The sequence below is a fragment of the Triticum aestivum genome, chromosome 7A (genome assembly GCF_018294505.1).
Source record: "Triticum aestivum cultivar Chinese Spring chromosome 7A, IWGSC CS RefSeq v2.1, whole genome shotgun sequence".
Classification (NCBI taxonomy): domain Eukaryota; kingdom Viridiplantae; phylum Streptophyta; class Magnoliopsida; order Poales; family Poaceae; genus Triticum; species Triticum aestivum.
In genome coordinates, this window is record NC_057812.1 from 736,045,801 (window position 1) to 736,071,592 (window position 25,792).

At 46.8% G+C, this 25,792-nt stretch overlaps 1 protein-coding gene and 1 pseudogene across 1 annotated transcript; one reads left to right on the forward strand and one right to left on the reverse strand.

Annotated features, from left to right (window-relative positions):
* The first annotated feature begins 7,786 nt into the window (after positions 1-7,786).
* LOC123153942 (uncharacterized ATP-dependent helicase C29A10.10c-like) lies at positions 7,787-12,759 on the forward strand (annotated as a pseudogene).
* A 6,025-nt stretch (positions 12,760-18,784) lies between these two features.
* Positions 18,785-25,360, reverse strand: LOC123153943 (uncharacterized). Its single transcript, XM_044572807.1, has 6 exons — positions 25,079-25,360; positions 23,777-24,957; positions 23,511-23,680; positions 23,198-23,215; positions 21,960-22,044; positions 18,785-19,049 (listed from the first exon to the last, which is right to left on the reverse strand). Exons 1-6 carry the CDS (start codon positions 25,358-25,360, stop codon positions 18,785-18,787), a joined length of 2,001 nt encoding a protein of 666 aa, XP_044428742.1.
* Positions 25,361-25,792: the final 432 nt, after the last annotated feature.

The following is a 25,792-nucleotide window of genomic DNA, read 5'->3' on the forward strand; positions in this document are numbered from 1 at the left end:
CTAGGGGTGAAGGGGTAAGTAGGAGAGAGAGGTACAAGGGCTGGAGATCGGAGATCCTAAATTTGTGTGTAGGCAAAGCCTCGGAATCTATAGTTGTTTTAGCCTGGAGACTCTAGTTTGTTGGTTCAGGATCTTGTTAGTGTGGCACAGGCGGTCGTCGTCGGGGTCGCCGCTCCTGCTTCCAGGCTTGGAGTGTTTGACTAGATTGTGTTGAATGCTTTGCTACTACGAGGGACTGAGTGGAAGTGCGGGGCTTGAAGACTCTGTCTATTCCTTAGGATTCTTTGGCTTGGAGTCAGATGCTTCGAGTATTTCTGTGGGTTCCCTCGGCTCGGACCCAAACATTCTGGGCCAATCTGGGCCGAGGCTTAGGAGACGTCGTGGATGCACTTCCTTACCCTCTTCCTATCTCTGTTTTCATGACTTTGTCTACTTTCTCACTTTTCATGATCTATGCCTTGGCACCTAAGCTTACATAAATGAAAGTGCTTCTCTTAGATACCCCTATTGGGTATTGTTGCCGAGGTACTTTGTATGATTTTGGTGAATCCAAGATTCACATTGAGTATAGGACAACTGTATTATGATAAGGGACACAAACAATGTCATTTGGTTCGAACTCCAATAATATATCCTAGAGAAAGGTTCTCCACAAACCACTGAAGCCACCAAAATTTTGAGGATTTATAAGCTTCAATACCAATCTTTGAATATTACCGAGCCACTTAGGCTTACTCCTCCACTTAGAAGAAACCTAGTTTCCACATGACAAAATCGCTGTCATTTTTTGTTCAACAACCATCGAGCCAAATCTAATTAAAGTATTCTTTGTTAGCTCTGACACTTTTGTTTGGATTGAGATCTAAGGACTAGAGGGTGGTGAATAGTCATATGAGAAATTTCAACTCCAATTTAATGGTTGATAGATTTTACAGTAACATGGCAAGGACATACTTCCTAAACAGCTTACCAAGCAAGCTATCAAGAGTATTGAGAGGCGGAAAGTAAAAAGCTGCAAGTAAGTAGAGGGTAGAGTAAAGATGCAAATACCCATGACATGAGGATGTTTTGTCGTGGTTCGAATAGAGCCGGCACTATCTTTCATCCGCATTCATGGAGGCTTCCAACCAACGGTTCTAGGATCATAATGATCTTGTTTGTGTCACCCAACAAGCAGTCCACCAAGCACAGCCAACATATACCACCATGGTTTGCACCAAGAAACCTCACTAAGTGGTAGATCTTCACCAAGTAGTGATCTATAAACCCGTAGAGACTCTCGAGCCCTTAACACAGAAGATGATAGGTTCTCAAATGCCTCCTAACCTTCCTAGTGTAACAAGCAAATCAAAGTCACTTGACAAAAAGTCAAGAACTCATATGATCTTCAATCAAGCTCCTTCTGGAATCCAAGAGAACATTCTCTCATAAGAATAGAATTGTGGTGAAATAGATGAACTTTAGGGGTAGGAATAATCCAATAAAGGGAAGTTATTTGCCTACAGGAATCAAAGAAGTGGTGCTAGATGATTGGAGTGGAAAGGATGGAGTGCGTGGAGTGGATTGCAAGAGGCGGAATCAATGAGTGTTCTTTTTTCGAGAAACTTCCAATCTATTCATCTCCAATCATGACAGTACAAAAAACAGAGATAATAATAATTATAACCATGTCTGTGGACCACCTAGCGATGAGTACAAGCACTGAAGCGAGCCAAAGACGCGCCGCCGTCACCGCCCCTCCCTCGCCGAAGCCGTGCAAACCTTATTGTAGTAGACAATCGGGAAGTCATCGTGCTAAGGCCCCATAGGACCAGTGCACCAAAGTAGAAACCATCGCTGATGAAGAAAGTTGTAGATCAGAAGGGTCAAACCTGTAACACTCAAACGAAGACGAACAAACACCGAATCCATACAGATCCACCGAAGACCAGCACCGATAGAATCCCACGAGATCCAACGGAGATAAACCTCCACACGCCCTCCGACGATGCTTGAGGTACCATGGGGACGGGGATAGGACGTGGAAGACATTATTCCTACTGAGGGACATCGCCGCCGCCACACAGCCCCAACCAAGATGCCGAATCTAACAAGAACAAGAACGGGGTCCCTCCTGCCTGCGGGGGGTCGAGATCCTCCGCACCTCCATGGCCTAGAGGCCATCGGAGATGGGGCGGACCGGCGGCGGCACCGACGGGAGAAGAGCTTTTCTGGTAGAGGAGGAAAGAGATGAGTAACTAGATGAAATCAATGAGTGAGGTTGTTATGAAGGTTTTAGCCACGAGGGGCATGCATGGATACTTATAGATAGAATTCGAAATCTGGCGTACCATTGTGATGTAGCCCTAGATGAACATATGGGGTTTTAACTTTTCTAGCAACCCCCATCAAACATGCATAAACATAGATGTCAAATATTGGCTCCGGGAACCAACGCTTATTGTAGGAGACGACACAAGATGCTAGGAGGGGAGGAAATCTTGGTAGCCTCCCAGAGCGCATCATTTCTAAGCCCTTTAGATCCAAAGTGATTAGTGTCAAGAAATCAGATCACCCTCCTCAAATTAGGCATGGTCATCAAGCGTCAAGTAAGGATCATTATACACACAGATGATTTTATGGTGAAACTACGACCTACAAATCATTTGATAGCAACCAATAATAAAGTTGCAACTGTGTAAGTAACGGTTTCTTTGCTCGCCTTACTCAAACACTCATTGTCGTTTTGTGTCGCACCGCATGACCACCATGAAGGGGACAAGTGGAAAAAAAGACATGTTACTCCATACTTATGTCCGTGGAAGTTTGTAGCTTTATTTTCTTCTTCTAATTTATAGAGAAAAGACCAGGCTGTGCATATTTTTCAAATCGAGATCATAGAAAAAGGCATGTCGATGCATGAGGTACGGAAGAAGAAAAAAAAGCAGTCGAAATGGATTTTTTTGGGAAAACCAGAGGCTCCTAGTGAAAGTAACTCTCTGTAGGGAGGGGTGGAGAGAAGCAATTCAAGCGGATGCGCTTCTTCAAGATCGAAATCATTGAAGATATGTTGTCGATGCAGGAGTTACGGGAAAGATAAATCCTAGTCGAACGGATTCATTTTCCCAAAATTCAAATTAATAGAAAAAAATAGGAATACAAGTGGATGTGTTTATTTTTTCAAGAGAAGAAAATCATTGCAAAATACCTGCCGTAGTACGAGAAAAAAACAATTTAAATCATAGAAAAAAATTCCGTTGCATTTTACAGAAATACAAATCATAGAAAAAAACAAAATTCATCAAATAAAAAAAGGACTTACGTCACTTTGTACGTCTGCCCCCCTACAGACACGAAGTCACATTTGTGAGGCCAGCGAGCTAGGGTAACGGGGCGGCACGACCCGGCCCAAACAGTATCAATGGCCCCCGCACACACGAAACCACATATGTGAAGCCAGCGAGCTAGGGTAACGGGCAGACACGAACCGGCCCGGACAGAAGTACATGGTGACTGCCTTTTTGCCTCGGCACGCCAGGCGTGCTTCCTCGGCGAACGATCGGTCAGCAGCACGCTACTTAAGCTGGAGTACGTAGAGCTGAGCCCTCCAGGTGGTATAAATCTTGGTCGGCTCACCAACTCAATTCGCCTACGTTGCAACTCGTGTTCTTTTGCTGTTGAGGCATTGCGACTTTTCTGTTCCGAGTCGTTCGTGTTGGCATCCGTGGTTTTGCATTTTTTTTTGCTTTTTTTTAGATAGCTTACCACATTTTTTTGCGGGGTCTTTTCTCTATAAATTACAAAAAAATGTGGTATTCTTGTTTTAATAAAGCTTTTTTTAGATAGCTTACCACACATGACATGTGGTATTCGTGTTTTTGCTTCTCACAAGAAGATGTACAATCCCTAAATCAAAAAGAAAATGTACAGATATTTCAAAAGGTGCGGTTACATCTCAGTCGACAGAGATTCAACCAAATCTCAGCAAGTGATTCAACATATGAAAAAGATTTCTTTTCACGCATCAACTAAGACTTTATTAAGTCTCAATCGACTGAATTCTAAAACCAATGTCCCACGGGCGTCTTCTCAGAAACAAGAACGCACCATATGCATGAGCAGAGTCCAAATGAACACTTGAAATAATGCCAGTTTCCATCTCAAAATAATAAAAATAAAATGTCAGTTTTCATGGCCGCATGTCCTTTTTAAGGGAATTAGTTGCATTTTATTAAAAAATACTCAGACACACTCCAAAGCTACTGCCGCGCTAACCCCCGCCGGCGATTACTAGAACCAAGTCCTCCATGCCTTATACAAGCAACCTTTCCTAGCTAACAAATGTGCGACTCGCAGTTCGTCGCACTCAAGAGATCTTGATCTCCTTGAAAGACCGACGAATTTCCTTCACCTCTTCCACTATGTGCTTATAAAAGCATCTACAGCCGGGTGCCCCAAACCCGCCTCAAATGTCTGGCCGCCTCTCGATGCCAAATCCAGCTCGCCGCTCGATGCCAAATCCAGCTTTTAAGCCGGCCGACGTCCTCCAACCCGTAGCCACATCCACCTCCTCCCTCTCCGCGTCGCCAACCCGAGCCCATCCACCTCTGTCCCGCTCTGTCGCGCTTCCCACATCCGCTAGTAGCTATGACCCCTCGCAGCCAGGCAAGTTATGTAACGTCAGAACGCTGGCTACAACTCCTTGAGCAGGTCCTGGCAGGGCGTGAAGTCCGGATGGCCGTGGGGCTTCCTCCTCCGCCTGCGGTAGATCCAAAGGAGGAGGAGGAGGAGGAACACGAGGACGGGGAGGAGGAGGAGCCGGAGGCGGAGGCGAATGGTCTGTAGGAGGAGGACGATGGGCCGCGTATCTGCAGGCGATGCAACATGCGATCCTCGAGTCTCTCGGGTTGGAATCGGTGGTCGAGCCCAAGCGGCATCGTTTGTAGGAGGCGAAGCACGCCGCGGATGGTCTGCAGGAGGCGGAGGCCGAGCACGTCATGGACATTTCCAACGACGAAACTCTGATTTTCATGAGTATGGGCCTAACAAATTATCTTGGCCCCCCGATTTTCATGGGTGTGGGCCTCTCCCACCCCCATTGATCCAATCTTAAATCTCCACATTTGCTGTTAAGTAAAAATCTTACGTTACTTTACCAAGGTCTAGCATTACTCGTACTACTATAGCACATCCGATCAATGGCAATTGGCAAATGAGCAGTGCTAGGTGTACGATGAATATTTGTACGACTTTCTACGACACTGCTCAGTCATCCTGCGATCAAATCTCTACATCAGTGGCAATCGTGGGATCACTGGGTCGGACTGAATCGTACATTTAAAGTCGTACGCAGAGCTATTTCGTTTGCCGTGCATGCAGCCGCCAATCGCATGGCCTGCCCAAGATACCGCGAAGCGCGCGTGTGATCTCGTCTCTTGGGGTTTCGAGGACGAAGCGGCTGCTGCTTGCTGGGCTTTCGCTCTCCTTTGATGCCACGTGAAGATACTTTGGCCAATTGCCATTTTTTTTGCGGGGATTTGCCAACGAAATTGCTCTGCGTACGACTTTAAATGTACGGCAAACCACGCATGATCAATCAATACTAGTGTTGCAATGTGAATGTAGTCTTGGCTCTGCCATGCTCTGGAGTCGTTCTGATTTTTCATATGAAGTTAGTGGATTGTGCTCCACATTCGATCACCTCATTCCCGTACAAGAGCTCACCCTCTGCCAGGTGTTGTTGGGTGGCGACCAGACGACAATGTTTAAGGCGCTTCGCCTTGCTTGGTTAGATGAAGATGTAGCTGAAGACCTCTTCCGTGTTGGTTGTGCTAATGAGCTTTGTGCCAGAAGTTGTTGGTAGTGGTGCGACCTACTTGGGGTCGACCGTGGTATGAATTTTCATTTATGGCGGTCCTTGGAAATTTGAACAGAAAATAAGTACTACTAAGGGGGTGTTTGTTTCCAGAGACTTTTTTGTGTAGGGACTAGAAAAAGTCCCTCTTAGAGACTTTTTTACCAAACAGGAGGGACTTTTTAGGGACTAAACTAAGCATTTGGGACTAAATGAAGAAGACTCTCAAGGAGAGTCTTTTTTGGGACTTTTCCAACAATGCCCTCCATGCATTTAATGGCCCGCCACCCCATGGTGTTGTTTGACTGTTATTTTTCTATATACTAGGGGCAATATGGTCATTTAATAACCTTTAGAAATGAACTAGGGACTTTTTAGTCTCTGCAAACAAACAGGGAGGGACTTTTTAGGGACTAGAGACTTTTAGTTGGGACTAGAAAAAGTCCTAGTACTTATGAACCAAACAGAGCCTAAATAGTACGTACAAAGAAACAGTAGCAGTTGGTTCTTAGGGGGAGTTGTCTGTGAGCTATTGTTGTCAGTTTCCGTGAACTTCTTCACCTAAATACATTTTCATTTTATTTTAAATTAAACAAAAATAGATAATAGCCTAGAATCCAACAATCAGCGATGCGCATGATGGCAGCACCGCACGGGGCATTGCGTGGGCACATGACGGTCACTGGCAAGGGGCATTGCAGACGGCGGCACGTCGGCGGGGCGGGTGTGGCAATGGCGAGCCTACACTACATACGGCCGTGTTTATTAAGGCCATGGGCGTTCCTACAAAAAACAGACGACCGTGTGAAGCAGGGGAAATAGTGAAGTACTACACAATATGTACATGTGAATTTCACTAAAGAAAACTTTTGCGTGTATGAATAACTGCTGCGCGTCGGCCGGCGGATTGGCTTAAAGATCCGCCGCCTCACAGACCATCGGATCTTAGATGATCTATAGATTGAAGTATTTCTCTACTTTGCAACAAAGACCTTGTTGCAGAAACATTTGCAACATAGATTGTGTTGAGGATTTTTTTTCCCGTAACATAGGTTGTGTTGCAATTGTTTTCCAACATATATTGTTTTGCGGGATAATTTATGCGACATAAGTCATGTTGCAGATTTTTTTTCCCGCAACAAGGATCGTGTTGTGGAAAGATCTTTGCAACACAGGTAATGTTACAGAATGAGAGACTTGGAGAGAAACGAGATGTTTGACGAAGAGATAAGTCTCGTCTTTCCTTACGTGAGGCCTTGATGAGGACACATGGTGCTTAAACAGGACGGCAGACACGTTGGAATATACTCTACATACCTGTGCGCTTCATAATTAAATCAATTAACACAAGGACGGTTGCCATTCTCGATCGTACATGCGTGCGTAAGACAAAATTTAGTGGCTGGCACACGTCCTAAGGGCCTGATGACTTAAAACCAGTGACTCATAAGTCACGTCTGTTTGGTTGTCACTTGATCACACATTCTCACCTTATTTTTTTATGTAAAAGTGATGGGACCCACGCAAAAGGAAGTGACTTATAAGCTTTAAGTTGGGTGGAGTAACTTATGACTTATAAGTTGGGATGACTTATAAGTTGAATCTGTTTGACAAAATAAGTCACTTTTTTCATTTTTTGACTTATAAGTTGGTGACTTATTTGAAACCAAACAGGCCCTAACCATTGGTTGTGCTGTAGTAGCAGTGTACTACTACTATAGCGCATCAAACGAGAGCGGAAGCTGAGCAGCTGCGGCCGCTTGGTCCCCGAAACCCCAAGAGACGAGATCACACGCGTGCTGCCGCAGTATCTTGGGCAGGCCATGCACGGCAAACCATGCATGATCAATCAATATACTAATTGGCGTACCGAGAACCAGCTCATATTCATTCAGATTCACAGTGAAGAAAATGATTACACCTCACTCGGCAGATCTGGGTCGCCAAGAAAAGATGGAGAAGAAAGGTGGGGAGAGGCAGGGGCAGGAGCAGGACGATGAGGACCTCGCCAACCTCATCCTCTCTTGGTCCATCCAGGACGTCGTCAACCAGGACCTCTTCAGGGACAAGGTAATTCCAAGTCGAATCCTTCTTCCCAGAGAGCAAGCAGCAGAGTATGTACTTGACCAGCATGCGTTGCATGGTGATGGTGCGTGATTTCTTCCACAGGTGAGCCGGATACCAGACAGGTTCTTGGGCCTGAGGAGCTACCTGGATTCATTCAAGGCCCCGCTGCTGGAAGAAATCCGAGCAGAGATGAGGTCCAACCTGCTGGACGCACAGACCAACCGCCCCAAGCCCGTGCAGGAGATACAGCCGTTGTACTTCCGCATGCCAATGGGCGTGCCAAGGCCCCCACTGTATCGCGTGACCATCCGTGGAGCTTGCCCTCCATTCATGAGCGACATCGTCGTGCTCTCGGCGCTGCTTCGACCGTCCGACCTTGCCAGCAGCAAGGATGGCGCCTCCTACTGCCTTGCACAGGTCCTCAAAGTCCACGACGAGAGCAGCAGCTTCGTGGTCAGAGCTTCCCATATAGTAGACGGTTACGTCAACAGCTACGCGTTCGTTGTTAGGTTGCTCAGCTTCATACCCTACCAACGCATCTGGCGGTGCCTCCGCTACCGAGCCAACTCTTCCGTCAAGAGAGACGACTCCGTTCTCAAGGCTATCGCGGGGGAAGCGGAAGACTCCTCCATGCCGCTGGTAAGCTTCTTTGGTTCTCATATCCTTTCGTTCAATCGTTTTTACTTTCTAGTAGTAAGTAACAAAGTTCCGCGGGCTAGACCTTAAGTACTTATTTATATTTTTTAAATGTTTTATATATCAAAAAATAATAAGTGTAGTTGTCAATCATTGTAAACTTTGTGACAACTCAATCACATAATATCGTCAATAAATTTAATTTCATATTGAGCCTTTATTTTGTTGTCGAAATATGGGACATGTATTTTTTTAGTGCAACCGAATGATTTAATAAGTAGCAATACAATGCATTCACTTACTTAAAGGTGTTCATTCAGTATACCAGGTTTGGCTTGAAGACAGTTTGATTTAGAAGGAATTACAAAATTGTATGACTATACCACAAAAGTTTTCTAGCTTATCGAATACTTGATGCATGTTTGTCTGAAGTGAAAAATAAAGCTATGACCAAAAGTTGTACCTACTTGTACTTAAAGCCTACATGCCTCACATGCTTATAACTCAAGTACCACAACACATCAAATTATACGATCTTATATACTATATAGCTCAGTATCTGCAACATCTTCTCAGGAGATGATACATAACTGAAAGTTTAGAGAAACCCCGAAGTATCAAATCAGTATAAATACTTTTTCTAAAGGGACCGTCAAATTGAATTGCTGAAAGAAGGTACAGACAGTAATATGAACTGAATATTGTACTTATAGAAATATAAGTCGAGCTACTATCCTTTTCTTGTTCCATATTGGTTCCAATACATTTCTACTAAGTAAAGTGATTTCACATATCTTATTTACCACAAATTCATTAACCAGATCCTATGCTTTGAAGGTAAATGAAGTGCCGAATGGTAGAAGTTCTTCAGTTGAAACTATGAAATTATGTATGTAAATAGATTTGAACTGAAGTTTTTTCTTAAAAACCAATATACATGCCGGTGATTCCATACATTTTTTTGGGAATTAAATTTATCTATATTCTTAAACCAATAGCACACTACGGTCTATAAAAGACATACCAATTTGTAGTTTTCTTCAATGGTCTATCAAAAATTTCCAGATAGTAAATCATTTTGATGAGTTACTATACGGCATTAATACACATATATTGGTGTTCTCTGCCTGAAGAGGCATCTATGGTCTTGAAACAATGATGATGAAATGTTTTGTGAGAAAGAGAAATGCTTAATTTTAAGACGTTTGAAAGAAAATCTTGTGGTTCTTCCTAACTGAAGGTATCTCCTAAGAACAATGGATAATCTACTAATGTGCCTTACTCTGAAGGAATCTCCTAAGATCATGTGGTGCAGTCTATTTTTCGGAAAAAGTTAGTATAGTTGAGTCTTACAAAATTTACAAGCCAAGTTTATAACTGGTCAATCAGTGGAAAAGTCATTAACTCAAGTAATGTACACATAAGTTTGAACCACTTATGGGTAAGCATGCATATTTCTGATGGACATCTCCATTGCATCATGTACTTGTGAACCTTGTCCTTTTTCCTAACTCCAAACCTGAAGTCACCAAAACAATGAATCAGCTAGTGCATGAACCATTACATCACTTATAATTGGATATACTATACGAAAAATATTTTTATCACTAATCTTCTTATCATATTGTCAGAGAATTTTACTACCCGAAGATAAAAAAGTTACAATATTACTTAGAAAAGTACACATAAAGAGAGAAGCAAAAATACTGTGTAGAAGTGAACTTTTCTCACTCACAGGTAAAACATAACTTTAAACATGTGCAAGTAAAAATACTATGTGGAGCAGCTGGTAAGAGGTTAGCGTCATCTGGGGGCCGCCTGGCACGGGCAAAACCAAGACCACCACCGTGCTGCTGCTGTCGGGGATGAAGATGAAATGGCGGGTCCTGACGTGCGCGCCGACCAACACTGCCGTCTGCCAGGTGGCGTCGCGCCTCCTGGCGCTGAGAAGGCAACACCCCGACCCCGATGCCTGCGCTGGAACGGGCCACGGCGATCTGCTGCTGTTCGGCAACAGGCAACGTATGCACATCGGCGACGATCTCGACCACATCTTCCTGGACACTCGTGTGAAGCTGCTAACAGAGTGCTGCTCGCCGGGGACAGGTTGGAGGCGGTGTCTTCTTTCACTGGAAGCGTTTCTGTGCGACGAAATAGCCATGATCAAGCCGGAGGATGGCACAGAACCAGTAGAACTCAAGTACCACTCCTTCCCCACGTCACAGTTCCACCGGATCTTCGATGAGCTTAGCAAGTGTTTGAAGACAATCATGTCTCATGTGTCAACTCTGGAGAAGAACTACAACAACATTGCTTTGCTCAGCAAGATGCTCTGCGACTTCAGCAAGCTGCCGGGCGTTCAGAAACAAGTCTCCACGTCATCGAGACAGCTGAAACGGCAATGTCATGGTTTAATAATGGGTTACTACTCGCAACAAACAGTTGGCACCATGAGGGAGACAATGCCAGCAATTCTAGACGTTACGAGAGAGCTGTTGCGGGACCTGAACCTTCCTGTGACGATAGAGTTATGGAAGATCAAGAACTTTTGCATCCAAAGCGCATCAATCATTTTCTGCACCGTGTCTGGCTCGTCTAAGCTGGAGGAGGAGAAGATGGATCTGCTTCTGATCGATGAGGCTGCACAGCTCAAGGAATGTGAATCCCTCATCCCATTGCAAGTCTCCGGACTCAAGCATGCAGTTCTTATCGGCGACGAGCGCCAACTGCCGGCCATGGTCCAAAGCAAGGTCCATACTTTTCATATACCACGTAATTACTTGTTACTCCCAAGTACTAGTTTCGAATTACATCTACCTACAGTTTTGTGACTTCTTTTGCAGGTTTCAGATAAGGCGTTGCTGGGCAGGAGCCTGTTTGAGAGACTGTTTACTAGGACACAAGAAGCACCTCCTCAACATGCAGTACAGGATGCACCCTTCCGTAAGCATCTTCCCCAACTTGAGCTTCTACGACAGGCAAATCTTGAATGGCCCCAATGTGTCGGAGACGAAGCACCAACGTAGTTACCTTCCTGGTGCAATGTTCGGGCCATACTCGTTCATCAACATCAACGGTGTGGAAGACCGCGGCCGCAGCAAGACGAACATGTCCGAGGTGGCCGCCATCATGCAAATACTGCACAGTCTCAAGAAAGGTGCGTATGTGTGGCCTGGAGGCCCCCTGAACGACATTTCGTTTTTTCTGAAAGAAGGATGACCCCGGCCTCTCCATTGAACAACCATCTTTATTATATTATTCAACATTTCATCGAATGTATGATTTGATGTTAGTGCTGAACTATATATGCACCTCGAACTCATGTCATGGTGTTTGCCGTGCAGCTTGTATCAGAACCGGGCAGGTGGTTAGCGTGGGCGTCATATGCCCATACACCGCTCAGGTGGAGGCGATTAAGGGGGAGATAGGGGATGTGAAGGAGATGCGCCCCCTGGTTCTTCGCGTCAACACCGTGGATGGGTTCTTCGAGGGCAGCGAAGAAGACGTGATCATCCTCTCCACTGTGAGGTCCAATCGCACCGGCTCCGGCGGCTTCCTGTCGAACCGGCGACGTGCCAACGTTGCCTTGACGAGGGCAAGGTACGCACGCCCGGGCTATAGCTGAACGTCTAATCATTGCATTAAATAGAGGGCTAAGCCAAATAGCGGAAGACTGCTAGTAACGAGGCTATAGCCGTCTATTTCTGAACTTTTTCGCACAATTGTACATGAATCCTATAGTGCTGCTATACACACGATAAAACTGCGCCCTACTTGTTGTGCCTGATCCTACATGGCAGTGCTACAGCGAGCGTGCATGCACGAGATTTGAACGCGAAGACACTGTCGTTCGCAGATCGGGCAGCAAGTATTGTCTGTCAAGCTATTGCGATTCTATAGTCTATCATTTACTGGCACCCTACTCAAACCGCTATTTGAAACTAGTATGTTGTAATGCATGGTAACTGGAACGACCAGCTGATATATGTCCCCTCGATTGTCGTGGTTGCAGGCACTGCCTCTGGATCCTAGGCAACGCGGCGACACTAAGCAGCGGCGGCTCCATCTGGGGGGAATTAGTCCGGGATGCTGTGGAACGTCGTTGCATCTTCGACTGGGACAATGGCGAGGTCCTGTCTCGGCCAGTTTCTCGCCGTGCTCGTTTGATCGTGCCTGTACGTGGAGCCTCTTTAGCTTTAGCTTTTGGAATGCGCCAGGTGTGAAGCCGTGCGACGAGCTAGGTTCTCTGCGATTCGCTGAATGCACCACCGATGGACCAGAGGTGTTTTGTTCTGCTTTTGTCTTTTGCGTGCTAGACTTGGGGCGTGCGCAGCCTTTCTCACTGGACAGATCTGGTGATCGAACCCTAGTTTCAATTTCAAGTATGATTGTGTGGTTTCAGCTCAGTCCGTGGTTGCTCCATCGGCCCAGTCGGGAGACGACAAGATGGGAAAGCTAGCTAGGACCGAAGAAAAATGAAGCATTTTTTAAAACTAAACAAACGTATTTCTTAATGGTACAAACATGTTACTAAACCATGCGATTTTTTTACATTTCATAAACATTTTTCGGAATGGTACACGACATTTCTTTCTAAAGTATTTAAACATTTGTTTTACATTGTATTAACAATTTAAAAATGTCAGAACATAATTTTGAAATACACGGACATCTTTTCAGTGTCATGAGCATTTTTACATTGTATTAACATTTTTATAAATTTCACAACATATTATTCAAATACACGGACACCTTTTAAATATCATGAATATTTGTTTTGAATTCTATTAACATTTTAAAACTTGCACGGACATTTTTTAAACTGCATGAATATTTTTTGAATGAGGATTAACGTTTTGTGAAATTTTGAATAAACTATGTTTCTACTTGAAAAATCTAAATAAAAGTAATTAAATAATGTTTCTGAATAAACTAGGGCATGCTTGAGGCGAGATCTGCCGCTCCCAAGAAAAACGACCAGCTTGGCAACCTCTGAGCCTTTTAGAGGTTGAAGTGATTAGTGTCAACAAGTCTTACCGCCCTCCTCAAATTGGTTATGGTCATCGAGTACCCGAAGTTGCGAGAACAGACGGAAAAATACGATTATGTTCTTGTTTAAGTAATGTTTTTTTTGGCGATCTGAAGGTAAAGAATGATAAACAGAAGGATCCTGCGGCCCAACTAGGCCCATGACATCAGTAATTGATCGGGCCTCCTTAGAGCATCTATAGCCGGGCCCCAAACCCGCCTTAAATGACCTGGTGGACGGCCTGATCACTGACTGGTCACGAAAATGCGATCCAACGGGCATCTCAAACGGGTCTCAAATGTCCGAGCTGACCGACATCCCCATATCTAGCCCAAATATGGGCAGAATGTGGGGGCGCCCACGCCCGCCACTTCAGTTTAACAGTGGGGTCCCATGCGGTATCGTCCGATGGGCGGTGTGAATGTCGCGTGATGCCGCTCCGCTCACTGCTTGATGCCAAATTCAGCTATTTTTAAGACAGCATGCGTCCCCAACTCTAACCCATCCACCTCCTCTCTCTCGTTCCAATGCTCTTCCCACGCCGTCCGACACCATTATGGTTCGCCAAGAGAAGACCACCTATGCTATGCTCACTCTGGAGCGTCGGGACTTGATTAAGTAGGAGATCCGGGCGAGGCGTGCTGCCCGCATCTCTATCGGGCTGCCTCCGTACTCACCAGAGCAGCATGAGGAGGTGGAGGAGCAGGCTTCGATGGAGGGGGGCGGAGGTGGCGACGGAGGAGGAGAAGCAGGCGAATGAGGAGGAGCCACCTCTGGGCTTCAACATGGAGGCTGCGGAGGCGGCGTTTGCGGTCGCCCAAGCGGCGGAGCAACAGTCCATCCTGGAGTCCATGCAGGATGAGGTGGAGGTCAATCGGCGCTTCATCCGACAGGAACGGGCGGCGACCAACGCGCTCTTCGACGAGGTCGAAGCGGAGATGGATGCGGAGGCGGATGCAGAGGAGCCGCAGGAGCCAGCGCTGCGGCTGCCGCCCATGTACCCGGAGCCTGGCTTGGAGATAGTGGACATTTTTTACAAGGACTAGGATAGTTGATCTATGTAGTACATATATTTTTTTCTTTGCATGCTTTTGTATAGATTTAAGATTTCTATTATGAGGTACCTAGATGTAGATAAGCAAATTTAAGGACTGATCGGTCACTGCCTACGGACATGCCCGGGCGTTTCCACAAGCGTTTGAGAGTCGGGATTTGCCTAGTCCGGCTGTAGATCCTCTTAGCTAACCTAAAGAAAAGCTCCTCTATTCCTCCGAATAAAGAAAAGAAAAACAAGTGGGTGTTCTCTTTAATTAGTTTATATATACAGACATGAAACATTGACAACTTGCTCGCACAAATCAATGTCTGAAATTTATTGCTTCTCGAATTAGCTACTCCGGCACTTTAAAATATTAAAAATATACTCCTTCTGTGAACTAATATAAGGCTGGCCATAGCGGGGAGTAATTATGCATATAATACTAGTGTATGATACTAAATCTGTAATGTATATTATCATAGATTAGTATTATAGGTGATCTCATTTATTGTCATGCATGACACATAGTAGCATAATATTTATTATGATACTGTATCTACCTATGTTATTATAATCATCCATCTCTTTTTTAATTGTTTGCGAGTCCCAAGTACATGATACCGCTTATGTTACCCTCATTATGGCCAGCCTAAGACCTTTTAGGCACTCAACCTAAATTTGCTTAAATTTTCTTAAATATAATACTTCCGTAAACTACTCCCTCCGTCACGGTTTAGAAGGCGCGCTTAGAAATTCTCTAGGACCTATTTGTTATCTATTGGTTGTGGGATGGGCTAAAAAATAGCATTCACACTACGCATGCATATAGAAATAATATATCGAAGTACTAATTAGCTACTAGAAATAAATACAATGCGCCCTAAACCTTGTCTATTATGAAAACGCACGCAAATTTAACTGTGCCTTCTAAACCGTGACGGAGGAAGTACGACGAACAAGCTAGTTGCCAGTGTTCATATCAACATATCTTCTCATTAAATCTTCAGACAATGCTCGGGCCACAAAGGATTTCGTTACAAACATAACCCGCGAGATACAAACCGCATGCATGTACTCTGGACTGGAGGTGCACCGGCCGGCCAATCAGGTTTAGAGGGATCGAGTTTCTATAAATGGAAATCGAGGCCACACGCAATGGATTGTACTGCCTTGTGGTGCATCGATACATGCACAGTTTTGCTGGAAATAAGTTACGTGAATTTCGAATGTGCTTCGGTCGATTTCGTCTGGGAACCAAGATTGAGGCGCGGTGGAGCACCTAGCTGCCAATGGCGGCATTAGGGCGAGCAAAGCGAGGCCCCGGGACGCCAGCGGCCTCGTCCAGCCGCAACCGGCTAAGGCAAGTAAGGAAGTTCATGGGTGCGGGTGTGGGGACTACCGTCGTCAGAACTAGAGGTGGCAGAGCTTAGAGGGAATGCCTTGGGTGACAGGGAATGCCTTGGGTGACAGGGAAAGCTCTAGGGGAGGTCAGGGCGGCGAGGCCGCCATCGGCCGTGGACTTTTGAGACAGACAGTTCCGCTCGGGTTGGATCCGCGGCGGTAAGACTAGTGACAATGGGAGTAACTTCAACAGTAATATCGAGTCCAACTCAGCAAATTTGCTTATATGGCAATGAGTTAATGAGGAGAGAGGTAGTTGTAGTAACTTAGCTAGTTACTGTAACATCACATGTCTCAATGCAATATGAGTCTATAACCTAATAAATGAATCTTTGCATGTTACCACACTTAAGTTACTATCCACTATGAAGGTAGTAACATAGTCTAGGGATATATGTATGTTACTAGTGTATGTTAGGCTAGTCATAGTGGGAGTAACTTAGCAAGTAACATAGCGCACTTCGAGAAAATTTTGCTTATGTGGCATGTAGTTAATGAAAAGTGGTAACATAATATGTTACTGTAACATAGCGCTTTCCAAGACAAGATGAATCTACAAGCTAATTAATGAAGTCTTCTATGACACTACTACTATGTTACTTTGCATTATGAAAGTAGTAACTTAGACTAGTGTCATATGTATGACACTAGTATAAGTTACTCCCCACTATGACCAGCCTACATATGACACTAGTCTTTGTTACTACCTTCAGGCCTCCTTTGGTTTAGAGGAATTTCATAGGAATTCTAGAGGATAGGATTCTTATAGGATTTTTTCCTTTAGAGCCCTTTGGTTCATAGGAATGGATTCCTATTCCTCCATAGGATTGGTTCCTATCCTCCACATTTTATAGGAAAATAAAAAAGAGCCTAGACTCAATGAAAAAATTCCTTTGATGTCAACCAAATGACATCTTGTTTCCTATTCCTACTTATAGGATTTGAGATACATGTCATCTCATTTCCTACAAGATTCCTATTCCTATGATAATCCTATCCTATGAACCAAAAGAGGCCTCATAGTGCAAAATAACATACAAGTAGTATCATAGATGATAGCATTTATTACATCATAGACTCATTTTGCTTTGGGTTGCGTTATGTTACAGTAACATATTATGTTACTCCAAACACCTCTCTCCTCATTAACCCCATGCCACATAAGCAAACCTGCCTTGAAATGCGCTATGTTACTTGTTAAGTTACTCCCACTATGACCATCCTTACTCTCCACTGTGGCTAGTCTAAGAGGAAGAAGGGAAACGGTGTGTCGGATGTTCGAGCTGGAAGATGATTGCGGATCGGTGGGATCTTGATTCAATGGTTCAGATAGAATCGTTTTGGCGCAAAAAGATTTCAGGCGACCGCTCCCATACATACACAGGTAAATACATGTGCGTGATATGTGGCCCTGTTTGGATCATGGGGTTAGAGCTAGTTTGAGTTAGTTGAAGGCTCAAATAACCCAAAAGTATCCAAACAGGGAGGGTTAGAGTGGGTTAGTTTCATCTAACCCAACTATCCCGGTGGAGAGGTGCTTATTTGAGTTAGAGTGGGTTAAAAAATAACTCTAACTCTAAGTGTGTTAAAGTATCATAGCAGCAGGCAATGCGATGTGTGTGAAGAAGTGGTCCATGCATGGACTCTGCCAGCTAGCTCTCCATGCATTCATGCATCCGTGTACCGCTACACAAAAGAACATGCACACGCTAGTGGCTCGCCGCCTTGCTTGCTTGATTGATTGATTTTGGTTCGTGACTTCGGGATTGAGTTGAAATTTTGCAGAGAATTGGTTCAGAGGTCCCGGTAGTACAAAAAAAGAAAAGAAAAAGACCACACATCAGATCGCTGGTGGCGTGGTGTATGCATGTTTTCTCTTTGGGAGTTTCTTTGGTATGGCTGGTAGGAATCCGACCGGCCAGAAGACATCACAGATTAACAACTTTCCATGTGTTGGTACGTGACTGCATGCCTGCATGTAAGTAAGTGGTGTCCACCCATGGCATGCACGCGACAGATACTAGCTGTAGTACCCATTATTTCTGCGCATGTGTATATCACATTTTCAATAAAATTATTTTGTTTACTCAACCATATATAGCATGGATCAAGACAATCCAACCGTATATATAGAGATAGCTCATTTCCGGCCTCTACAAAACGAGGCGAAATGCACATACCACATATGTCGGCGCGTACATGACATTATGGCCCTGTTTGGTTCGGCTGTGGATTTCTAAAAGCAGCTGTGAAAAATCTGCTGTGAAAAAATAGCTGTGGAAAATTTGATGCGAAAAAGATGCAGGTCATTTGACAAACCAGCTGATACAACTTTTTCAGATTTTGGCCCGCAGCGGAATCAGATTTTGAAAAGCACGTCCTGGGCTGCTTCCGCTTTTGGTTCAGATTTTAGCATGGATTTCTGAAATCAGATTCTGCTGGGTTCGCCCTTTGATTCAGATTCTGCTGCGCGGCAGCGGAATCCGTCGATAAAAGCTGAACCAAACAGGGCCATATACGACGCCAAAGCACGCACAATATGGTGCCAACCTTTCCCTAGCGGAAAAAAAACTGGCTACTTGTACTCCGCCCTATAATCTTGCGATGTGACTAAAATATCAATGCGACCAAGCTAGGCTGCCACGCATCATTGCATATTTGCATTCAAATTGACTGCGTGCAGCACGTATGGAACACGAAATTTGCATCAAGTGGTCGCTGTGTCATGGTCCCTTTTGTTTGACAACTATGCTTCCACTTTGTTCAGTGGTGAGCAAGCTTACATCTTTAATAGCAATGGAAGAACCTCAGAAGGAGCATTATCTACCAAATCATTACACAACGAAACTCTAGCAATACTAGCTAATTCATGAGCAGCCGCATTCGACTCTCTGAAACAAAATTCAAAAACTATAGAGCTAAGCTCACAAGCCAGATGATAGCACTCATCAACAATGGCCGCCCCATCTCCAGCGTATTGGCCATCTTTATTCATTATCTCCAAGAGTTCCTGGTTATCCCAATTGATGTACAATCTGTTGCACCTACAAAGGAAGCAACACAAACTAGACACACGCCTAGAGAAAAATGACACACACACACGAAAAGAGAAGAAAACTAAACAAAGGGGGTGACTATTTGACAGGCGTTCAATATATATTTGGCATTCGGTCAAATCGCTCCCTAGCTACCATCCGATCTAGATCCCAATGCCCAATTGGGCTCTTCTTCCCCTATACTAAACTAAAACTAAAATAAAAAAATAAAAAAAAAATTTCTAAGAAAGAATAAAGTATTGGCATTGGTAATGAGAAATTTTAGCATGCTCTCTCTTACGTCTTCTTTTTTACATGTCAAGTAAGAACGTACTCCCTCCGTTTTTATTTACTCCGCATATTAGCTTTGGTCAAAGTCAAACTTTATAACTTTGACAAAGTTTACAGAAAAAATATTAACATATTGTTATGACCGGCATATTAGGGGCTTAGCTCAGTTAGTTTTGGCCCGTCTATCTTATCGTTATTAGGGCTTAGCCCAATTATCTTAATAGGAGGATTATATAAACTCATGTAAGGATCCGTTTTGGAATTAAGCAAGAAGCAATCATATTTGCTCGACTTCCTTAGGGAGCCGGGAGACTTAACCCTAGCCGCCTCCTTCCCTGCGTCATCTCCCTCTCAGTTGTCGCCTCCTCGCGCACGACGGCGCCCAGCCGCCAGCGTCCGCGTGTTCGTCCATGACCAGCTCTCTCCTTCCCGTACAACCTCTGGCCTAGACCCGGTAGAACCCTAGCTCCTACCAGTTTGGTATTAGGTAGCTCAGGTCCGATCATGTCTTCACCGCCGCCAACCCCTTCGCTTCCGTTGCCGACCGCCACCACCGCGCCGCTGGCCATCTCCACCGCCCAGATGCCGGCGCCCTCCACCGCGCCGCCAGCAGTCGTCTACACCCCGGAGGAGGTCAGCGGGATCCTCCACGACCTCGTCACAGCCGTCCAGGGGATCCGGCTGTACCTGGCCAGCTCCTACGGGCCGCACCCGGCTGCGCCGGCCACCGTCGCCGCCGCGCCGCCGTGGCTGCCGTGGCAGCCGCTGCACCAGGCGGCCTTCACCGCGCTCGCCAGGCCGCTGCAGCTGCCATCCACCGCCACCATCGCCCCGCCCTGGCTGTCGTGGCAGCCGCCGCTCCTAGCGGCCTCTGCCGCGCCCGACGCTTCACGCAGCAGCCGCTCCCCGGCACGACACCGCAGCAGCCACCGCCGGTCAGCTCCAGCCCCGCATCGACCGCGCCGACGAAAGTTCCGCTCCACCAGGTCTGGTTCCCGCCCTCGCCGTCCCTGCTATCGGCCTGGTTGACCGAGTCATCGTCTCAGCCGGTCTACACAATGGCCTCGGACCGCCGCACATGCCGTCACAGTAGGCATAGTACGGCGGGTCCTCCAGCTCCACGGGCCCCTACGTTGGCCTCGACGCGCCGCCGTTCCACGCCCCCCCCCCCCGTGATCACCGACCCGATGCCGCTGCTCCGCACCACCAAGCCGTACCCCCACGGCGATCATACCCAGACGGGCCCACGCTTCGTCAAGCTCGCCTTCACCACCTACGACGGCACCGAGGACCCCCTCAACTGGCTTAATCAGTGTGACCAGTTTTTTTGGGGGCAACACACGCTCGCGTCGGACCGCACCTGGCTCGCTTCATATCACTTCCGAGGCTCCGTGCAGACTTGGTATTACGCTCTCGAGTAGGACGAGGGCGGTATGCCTCCATGCGAGCATTTTCGCGAGCTCTTCCTCCTTCGTTTCGGGCCGCCGATACGCGGGAGCTGGTTGGCGGAGTTGGGCCGTCTCCCCTTCACCTCTACGGTGTTGGACTTTACCGACCGCTTTCAGGCCCTGGCGTGCCACGCACCCGGCGTGACGGCTCGCCAGCGGGCCGAGCTCTTCGTCGGCGGTCTGCCGGCTGTAGGGACCCCAGGACCTCCAGACGGCCATGTATTACGCCCGTGTGTTCAAGCGCCGCATGGTGGCCATCCAGCAGGCGTTACTGTCCCGGGCCGCTGGGCCACCACCCTGGCCGGACGTTCCCGCGCAGGGTCGGCCTGCTCAGGCTTCCACGGCACCCCTCGCCGCAATCGCGGCGCGCCCGTTCCGCTTGCTCACCAGGGCCGAGCTACTCGAGCGTCGTCGTCAAGGTTTGTTCTTTAACTGCGACGAGCCCTACGTGCCCGGCCACGTCTGCCCGCGACTCTTCTACCTGGAGAAATGTTATGACCGGCGCCGCCGTCGGGCTTGGCGACCTGCCCGCCCCAGCTGCCGCGGAGGTGTTTGGTGACGGTTGATCACCCCGAGGAGTTCCGCAAGTGCTTCCCCGCCTTCCAGCTTGAGGACGAGCTGTTTGTGCACGCGGGGAGAAATGTTATGACCGGCATATTAGGGGCTTAACCCAGTTAGTTGTGGCCCGTCTATCTTATCGTTATTAGGGGCTTAGTCCAATTATCTTAGTAGGAGGATTATATAAACTCGTGTAAGGATCCGTTTTGGAATTAAGCAAGAAGCAATCATATTTGATCGGCTTTCTTAGGGAGCCGGGAGACCTAACCCTAGCCGCCTCCTTCCCTGCATCATCTCCCTCTCAGCCGCCACCTCCTCGCGCACGACGGCGCCCAGCCGCCGGCGTCCGCGTGTTCGTCCACGACCAGCTCCCTCCTTCCCCTACAACCTCCGGCCTAGACCCGGTAGAACCCTAGCTCCTACCACATATACAATTGACACCAAGTTTAAACTAAATTTCAGAGCCATTGCCTCAGCAGTCAGAACATCATAGCAGGAGTCAACATCTCAATGAGCTTGTTCCCAGCTACAACCTCATGTGTCCTCTATCATCTCGGATGATTTCTCCCATAGCCCCTTGAAGCAAATTGCAGTTAAAGGCCGCATCAACATTTAACTTAACATGCCCGTTTGGGGGTTTGTACCACCCTCCTCTTTTAAGTGAGGCCTTTGGGTCACATGCAATAAAGAATTACTATGCCATGGTCCTAATTAATCAAAAATAGACAAGGAATGACTTGGCGATTAATTTAAAACTCCACACCTTGCCCTAGCTTGCTTGGGTGCTACTGTCACCCTGGAGACCAAGAGAGCACAGCCAGTCGGTCAGTTTTCTCATCCTTCTTTAGAAAATTTCAGTTTTTTATTTTGTATGTGCAACTATACATGGAAGTACTATGCAATATGCATGTAAATTATATGCTTATTCTTTGCAGTTACAAAAAAGGAAAATTTTGTGTAAGTTTTTTCCTTCGCCCTTTTTCATTTTCTTTCTCCTTTAAGTCTATTAGCAGTGAGCAGTAAATAATAGATCTGAGCCGTTAATCTCAATAATTAGTGGTCTGATTAACTCTTACTCCCTTCGTTTTTATTTACTCCGCGTATTAGAGTTGATTGAAGTCAAACTTCCTGAAGTTTGACCAAGTTTATCAAAAAGAATATAAATATTTACCATAACAAATCTATATGATATGGAAGTACATTTGATAATGAATCTAATGGTGTTGATTGTATATGTTAATATTTATTTCTATAAACTTTGTCAAAATTTATAAAGTTTAATTTTGACCAAAGCTAATATGCGGAATAAATAAACACGGAGGGAGTACCTTCTTACCCCACATGTATAAAAGAAGAGGTAAGAGAGAGCATGCTAAAATTTCTCATTACCAATGCCAATACTTCATTCTTTCTTAGAAAATTCATTTTTTTTAGTTTTAGTTTAGTATAGGGGAAGAAGAGCCCAATTGGGCATTGGGATCTAGATCGGATGGTACGGAGGGGTTCAACCGAATGCCAAATATATATTAGACGCCTGTCAAATAGTCACCCCCTTTGTTTAGTTTTCTTCTCTTTTCGTGTGTGTGTCATTTTTCTCTAGCCATGTATCTAGTTTGTGTTGCTTCCTTCATAGGTGCATTTTCAATGTGTTTGTATCAGAGAGAGAGAGACACACACAGAGAGAGAGAGAGAGACGACACCATTGACATGATGTGCTATGTCAAGAGGTATTAACCGTCGACGTTGATGTTTTTATTTATTTTGATACTAAGAATACTACAAACATATACAATTCATATGAAAATTATTCTTGCACATTACCCAGTCGAAGTGACCGAATCGGAAGGATATTTCAGGTACCTGACGCATAAGTCCTCCCTATAAAACAACCATACAAACCACAGTTGATCAACCACGGACAGAGCTGAAACCACACAATCATACATAAAGCTAGGTTCGACCACCATTAGATTTTTCACTGAGCTGAAAAGAGAGGCAACTACACTGAGACACACCCCAAGTGTAACAACACCCAAAAGGCCAAAACTGAACAAATCGCCACTACTTGTGAGTTGTGACCACCAGTAGTACATTCGTTAAGCGAGCCGCAGAGAACCGAGCGTGTCACAAATATCCCCGGCCAGGTGCATGCCTAAATCTGAAGCGGCTTCACCATGTCCTGGCCCGATCACGCAAGCGTGGCGAGAAACTACCGGAGACACGCCCTCGCCTTCGTCCCAGTCGAAGAAGCACCGACGTTCCGCGGCATCCCGGATCAGCTCCCCCCAGATGGAGCCGCTGCCACTTAGCGTCGCCGCGTTGCCCACGATCCAGAGGCAGTGCCTGCAACCAAAACGATCGATCGAGGCAGTTATGCATGACAAGTTCCAACTAGTTTTGTATTTAGAATTTCATCCAGATCTCGCCGTGCGTGCGTACCTCGCCCTTGTCAAGGCAACATTGGCGCGTCGCCGGTTCGACAGGAAGCCAACGGAGCACGTGCCGATAAGAACCATAGCTGGCAGTTGGCGCTCGTCACCGATAAGAACCACATGTTTCAGTCCGGAGACTTGCAATGGGACGAGGGATTCACATTCCTTGAGCTGTGCAGCCTCGTCGATCAGAAGCAAATCCATCTTCTCCCCCTCCAGCTTAGCCGAGCCAGACACGGTGCAGAAAATGAGGGACGCACTTTCGATGCAAAACTCCTTGATCTCGGAAAACTCTTCGGTCAGAGGAAGTTGCAGGTCTCGCAACAGCGTCCTCGTGACGTCTAGAATTTCAGGCATTTTCTCCCTCATGGTGCCAACTGTTTGTTCCGAGTGGTAACCCATTGTTAAACCATCGCGTTGCCGTCTCAGCTGTCTCGATGAAGTGGAGACTTGTTTCTGAACGCCCAGCAGCTTGCTGAAGTCGTTGAGCATCTTGCTGAGCAAAGCAATGTTGTTGTAGTTCGTCTCCAGGGTACGATGTATTGAGACATGAGACATGATTGTCTTCAAACACTTGCTAAGCTTCTCGAAGATCCGCTGGAACTCTGACGTTGGGAAGGAGTAGTACTTGAGCACTACTGGTTTTGTGCCATCCTCCTGCTTGATCATGGCTATTTCGTCGCGCAGAAACGCTTCCAGTGAAAGAAGGCACCGCCTCCAACCGGTCTCTGGCGAGAAGCACTCCGTTAGCAGCTTTAGACGAGTGTCCTGGAAGATGTTGTCGAGATCGCCGTCGATGGGCATGCGGGTCCTGTTGCCGAACAGCAGCAGATCACCGTGGCCAGCACAGGCATCGGGATCGGGGTGCTGCCTCCTCAGTGCCAGGAGGCTGGACGCCACCTGGCAGACGGCGGTGTTGGTCGGCGCGCACGCCAGGACCCGCCATTTCAGCTTCGTGGCAGACAGCATGAGCACGCTGATGGTCCTGGTTTTGCCCGTGCCAGGCGGCCCCCAGATGAGGCTAACCTTGGTGCTCGCACCATCGCCGCCACTGGCACCGGCACGCTGCACCGCAGACACACAGCCCAGTATGGCGCAAGTTTGGGACTCGTTGAGCCCGAACGCAGACAGCCTGCCTGATACGGGTAGCGGCATGTCGAGGTCGGTGCCGCCGGTCAGGGAAGTGATCTGTCTCATGATGGAAAATCAGCCGTCAGATGAGAAAATCATAGTCATAGTCATACTTACTACTAGAAAAGTACAGTAGAAAGGAACGATTGGACGAAGCGATCTGCGAACCAGAGCTTACCAGCTGCATGGAGGAGTCTTCCGCTTCCCCCGCGATAGCCTTGAGAACGGAGTCGTCTCTCTTGACGGAAGAGTTGGCTCGGTAGCGGAGGCACCGCCAGATGCGTTGGTAGGGTATGGAACTGAGCAACCTAACAACGAAAGCGTAGCCTTCGACGTAATCGTCTACTCTCCGGCTAGCTCTGACCATAAAGTTGGTGCCGTCCCTGCTGACGCTTTGGACGTGGGCGAGGCAGTGGGATGCGCCGTCGCGGCTCGCAAGGTCGGACGGCCGTAGCGGCATCGCCGCTGAGAGCAGGACGATGTCGCTGGTGCACGGGGGAGAAGCTCCATGGATGGACACGCGATACAGTGCGGGCCTTGGCCTTGTGTCGCCCTTGCGCATGGGAAACAAGGGCCGTATCTGCACGGGCCTGCAGCAGTTGGTCTGTGCCTCCAGGTTGGACCTCATCTCTGCCCGGATTTCCTCCAGCAGCGGAGCCCTGAATGAATCCAGGTAGCTCCTCAGGCCAAAGAACCTGTCAGGTATCCGGCTCACCTGTGAAAGTACCATGCTGATCATCACGTACGTATCGTGTGCACAGCACTTCCGCGTACGTATACTACTCTGCATGCTTGCTTGCTGGGAGGAAAGAAAGGATCCGACTTTGAAAAATCGATGGAATTAGGGACCTACGTACCTTGCCCCTGAAGAAGTCCTGGTTGACGACGTCTT

Excerpts from the sequence above, each read along its gene's own strand:
- LOC123153943 (XM_044572807.1), bottom strand. The coding sequence starts at position 25,360 with ATGCCGCTACGGCCGTCCGACCTTGCGAGCCGCGACGGCGCATCCCAC. Across the intron at positions 24,958-25,078 it reads AAGACTCCTCCATGCAGCTG|ATCACTTCCCTGACCGGCGG; the intron begins GTAAGCTCTGGT and ends ATCATGAGACAG. Across the intron at positions 23,681-23,776 it reads GTTGCCTTGACAAGGGCGAG|GCACTGCCTCTGGATCGTGG; the intron begins GTACGCACGCAC and ends TTTTGGTTGCAG.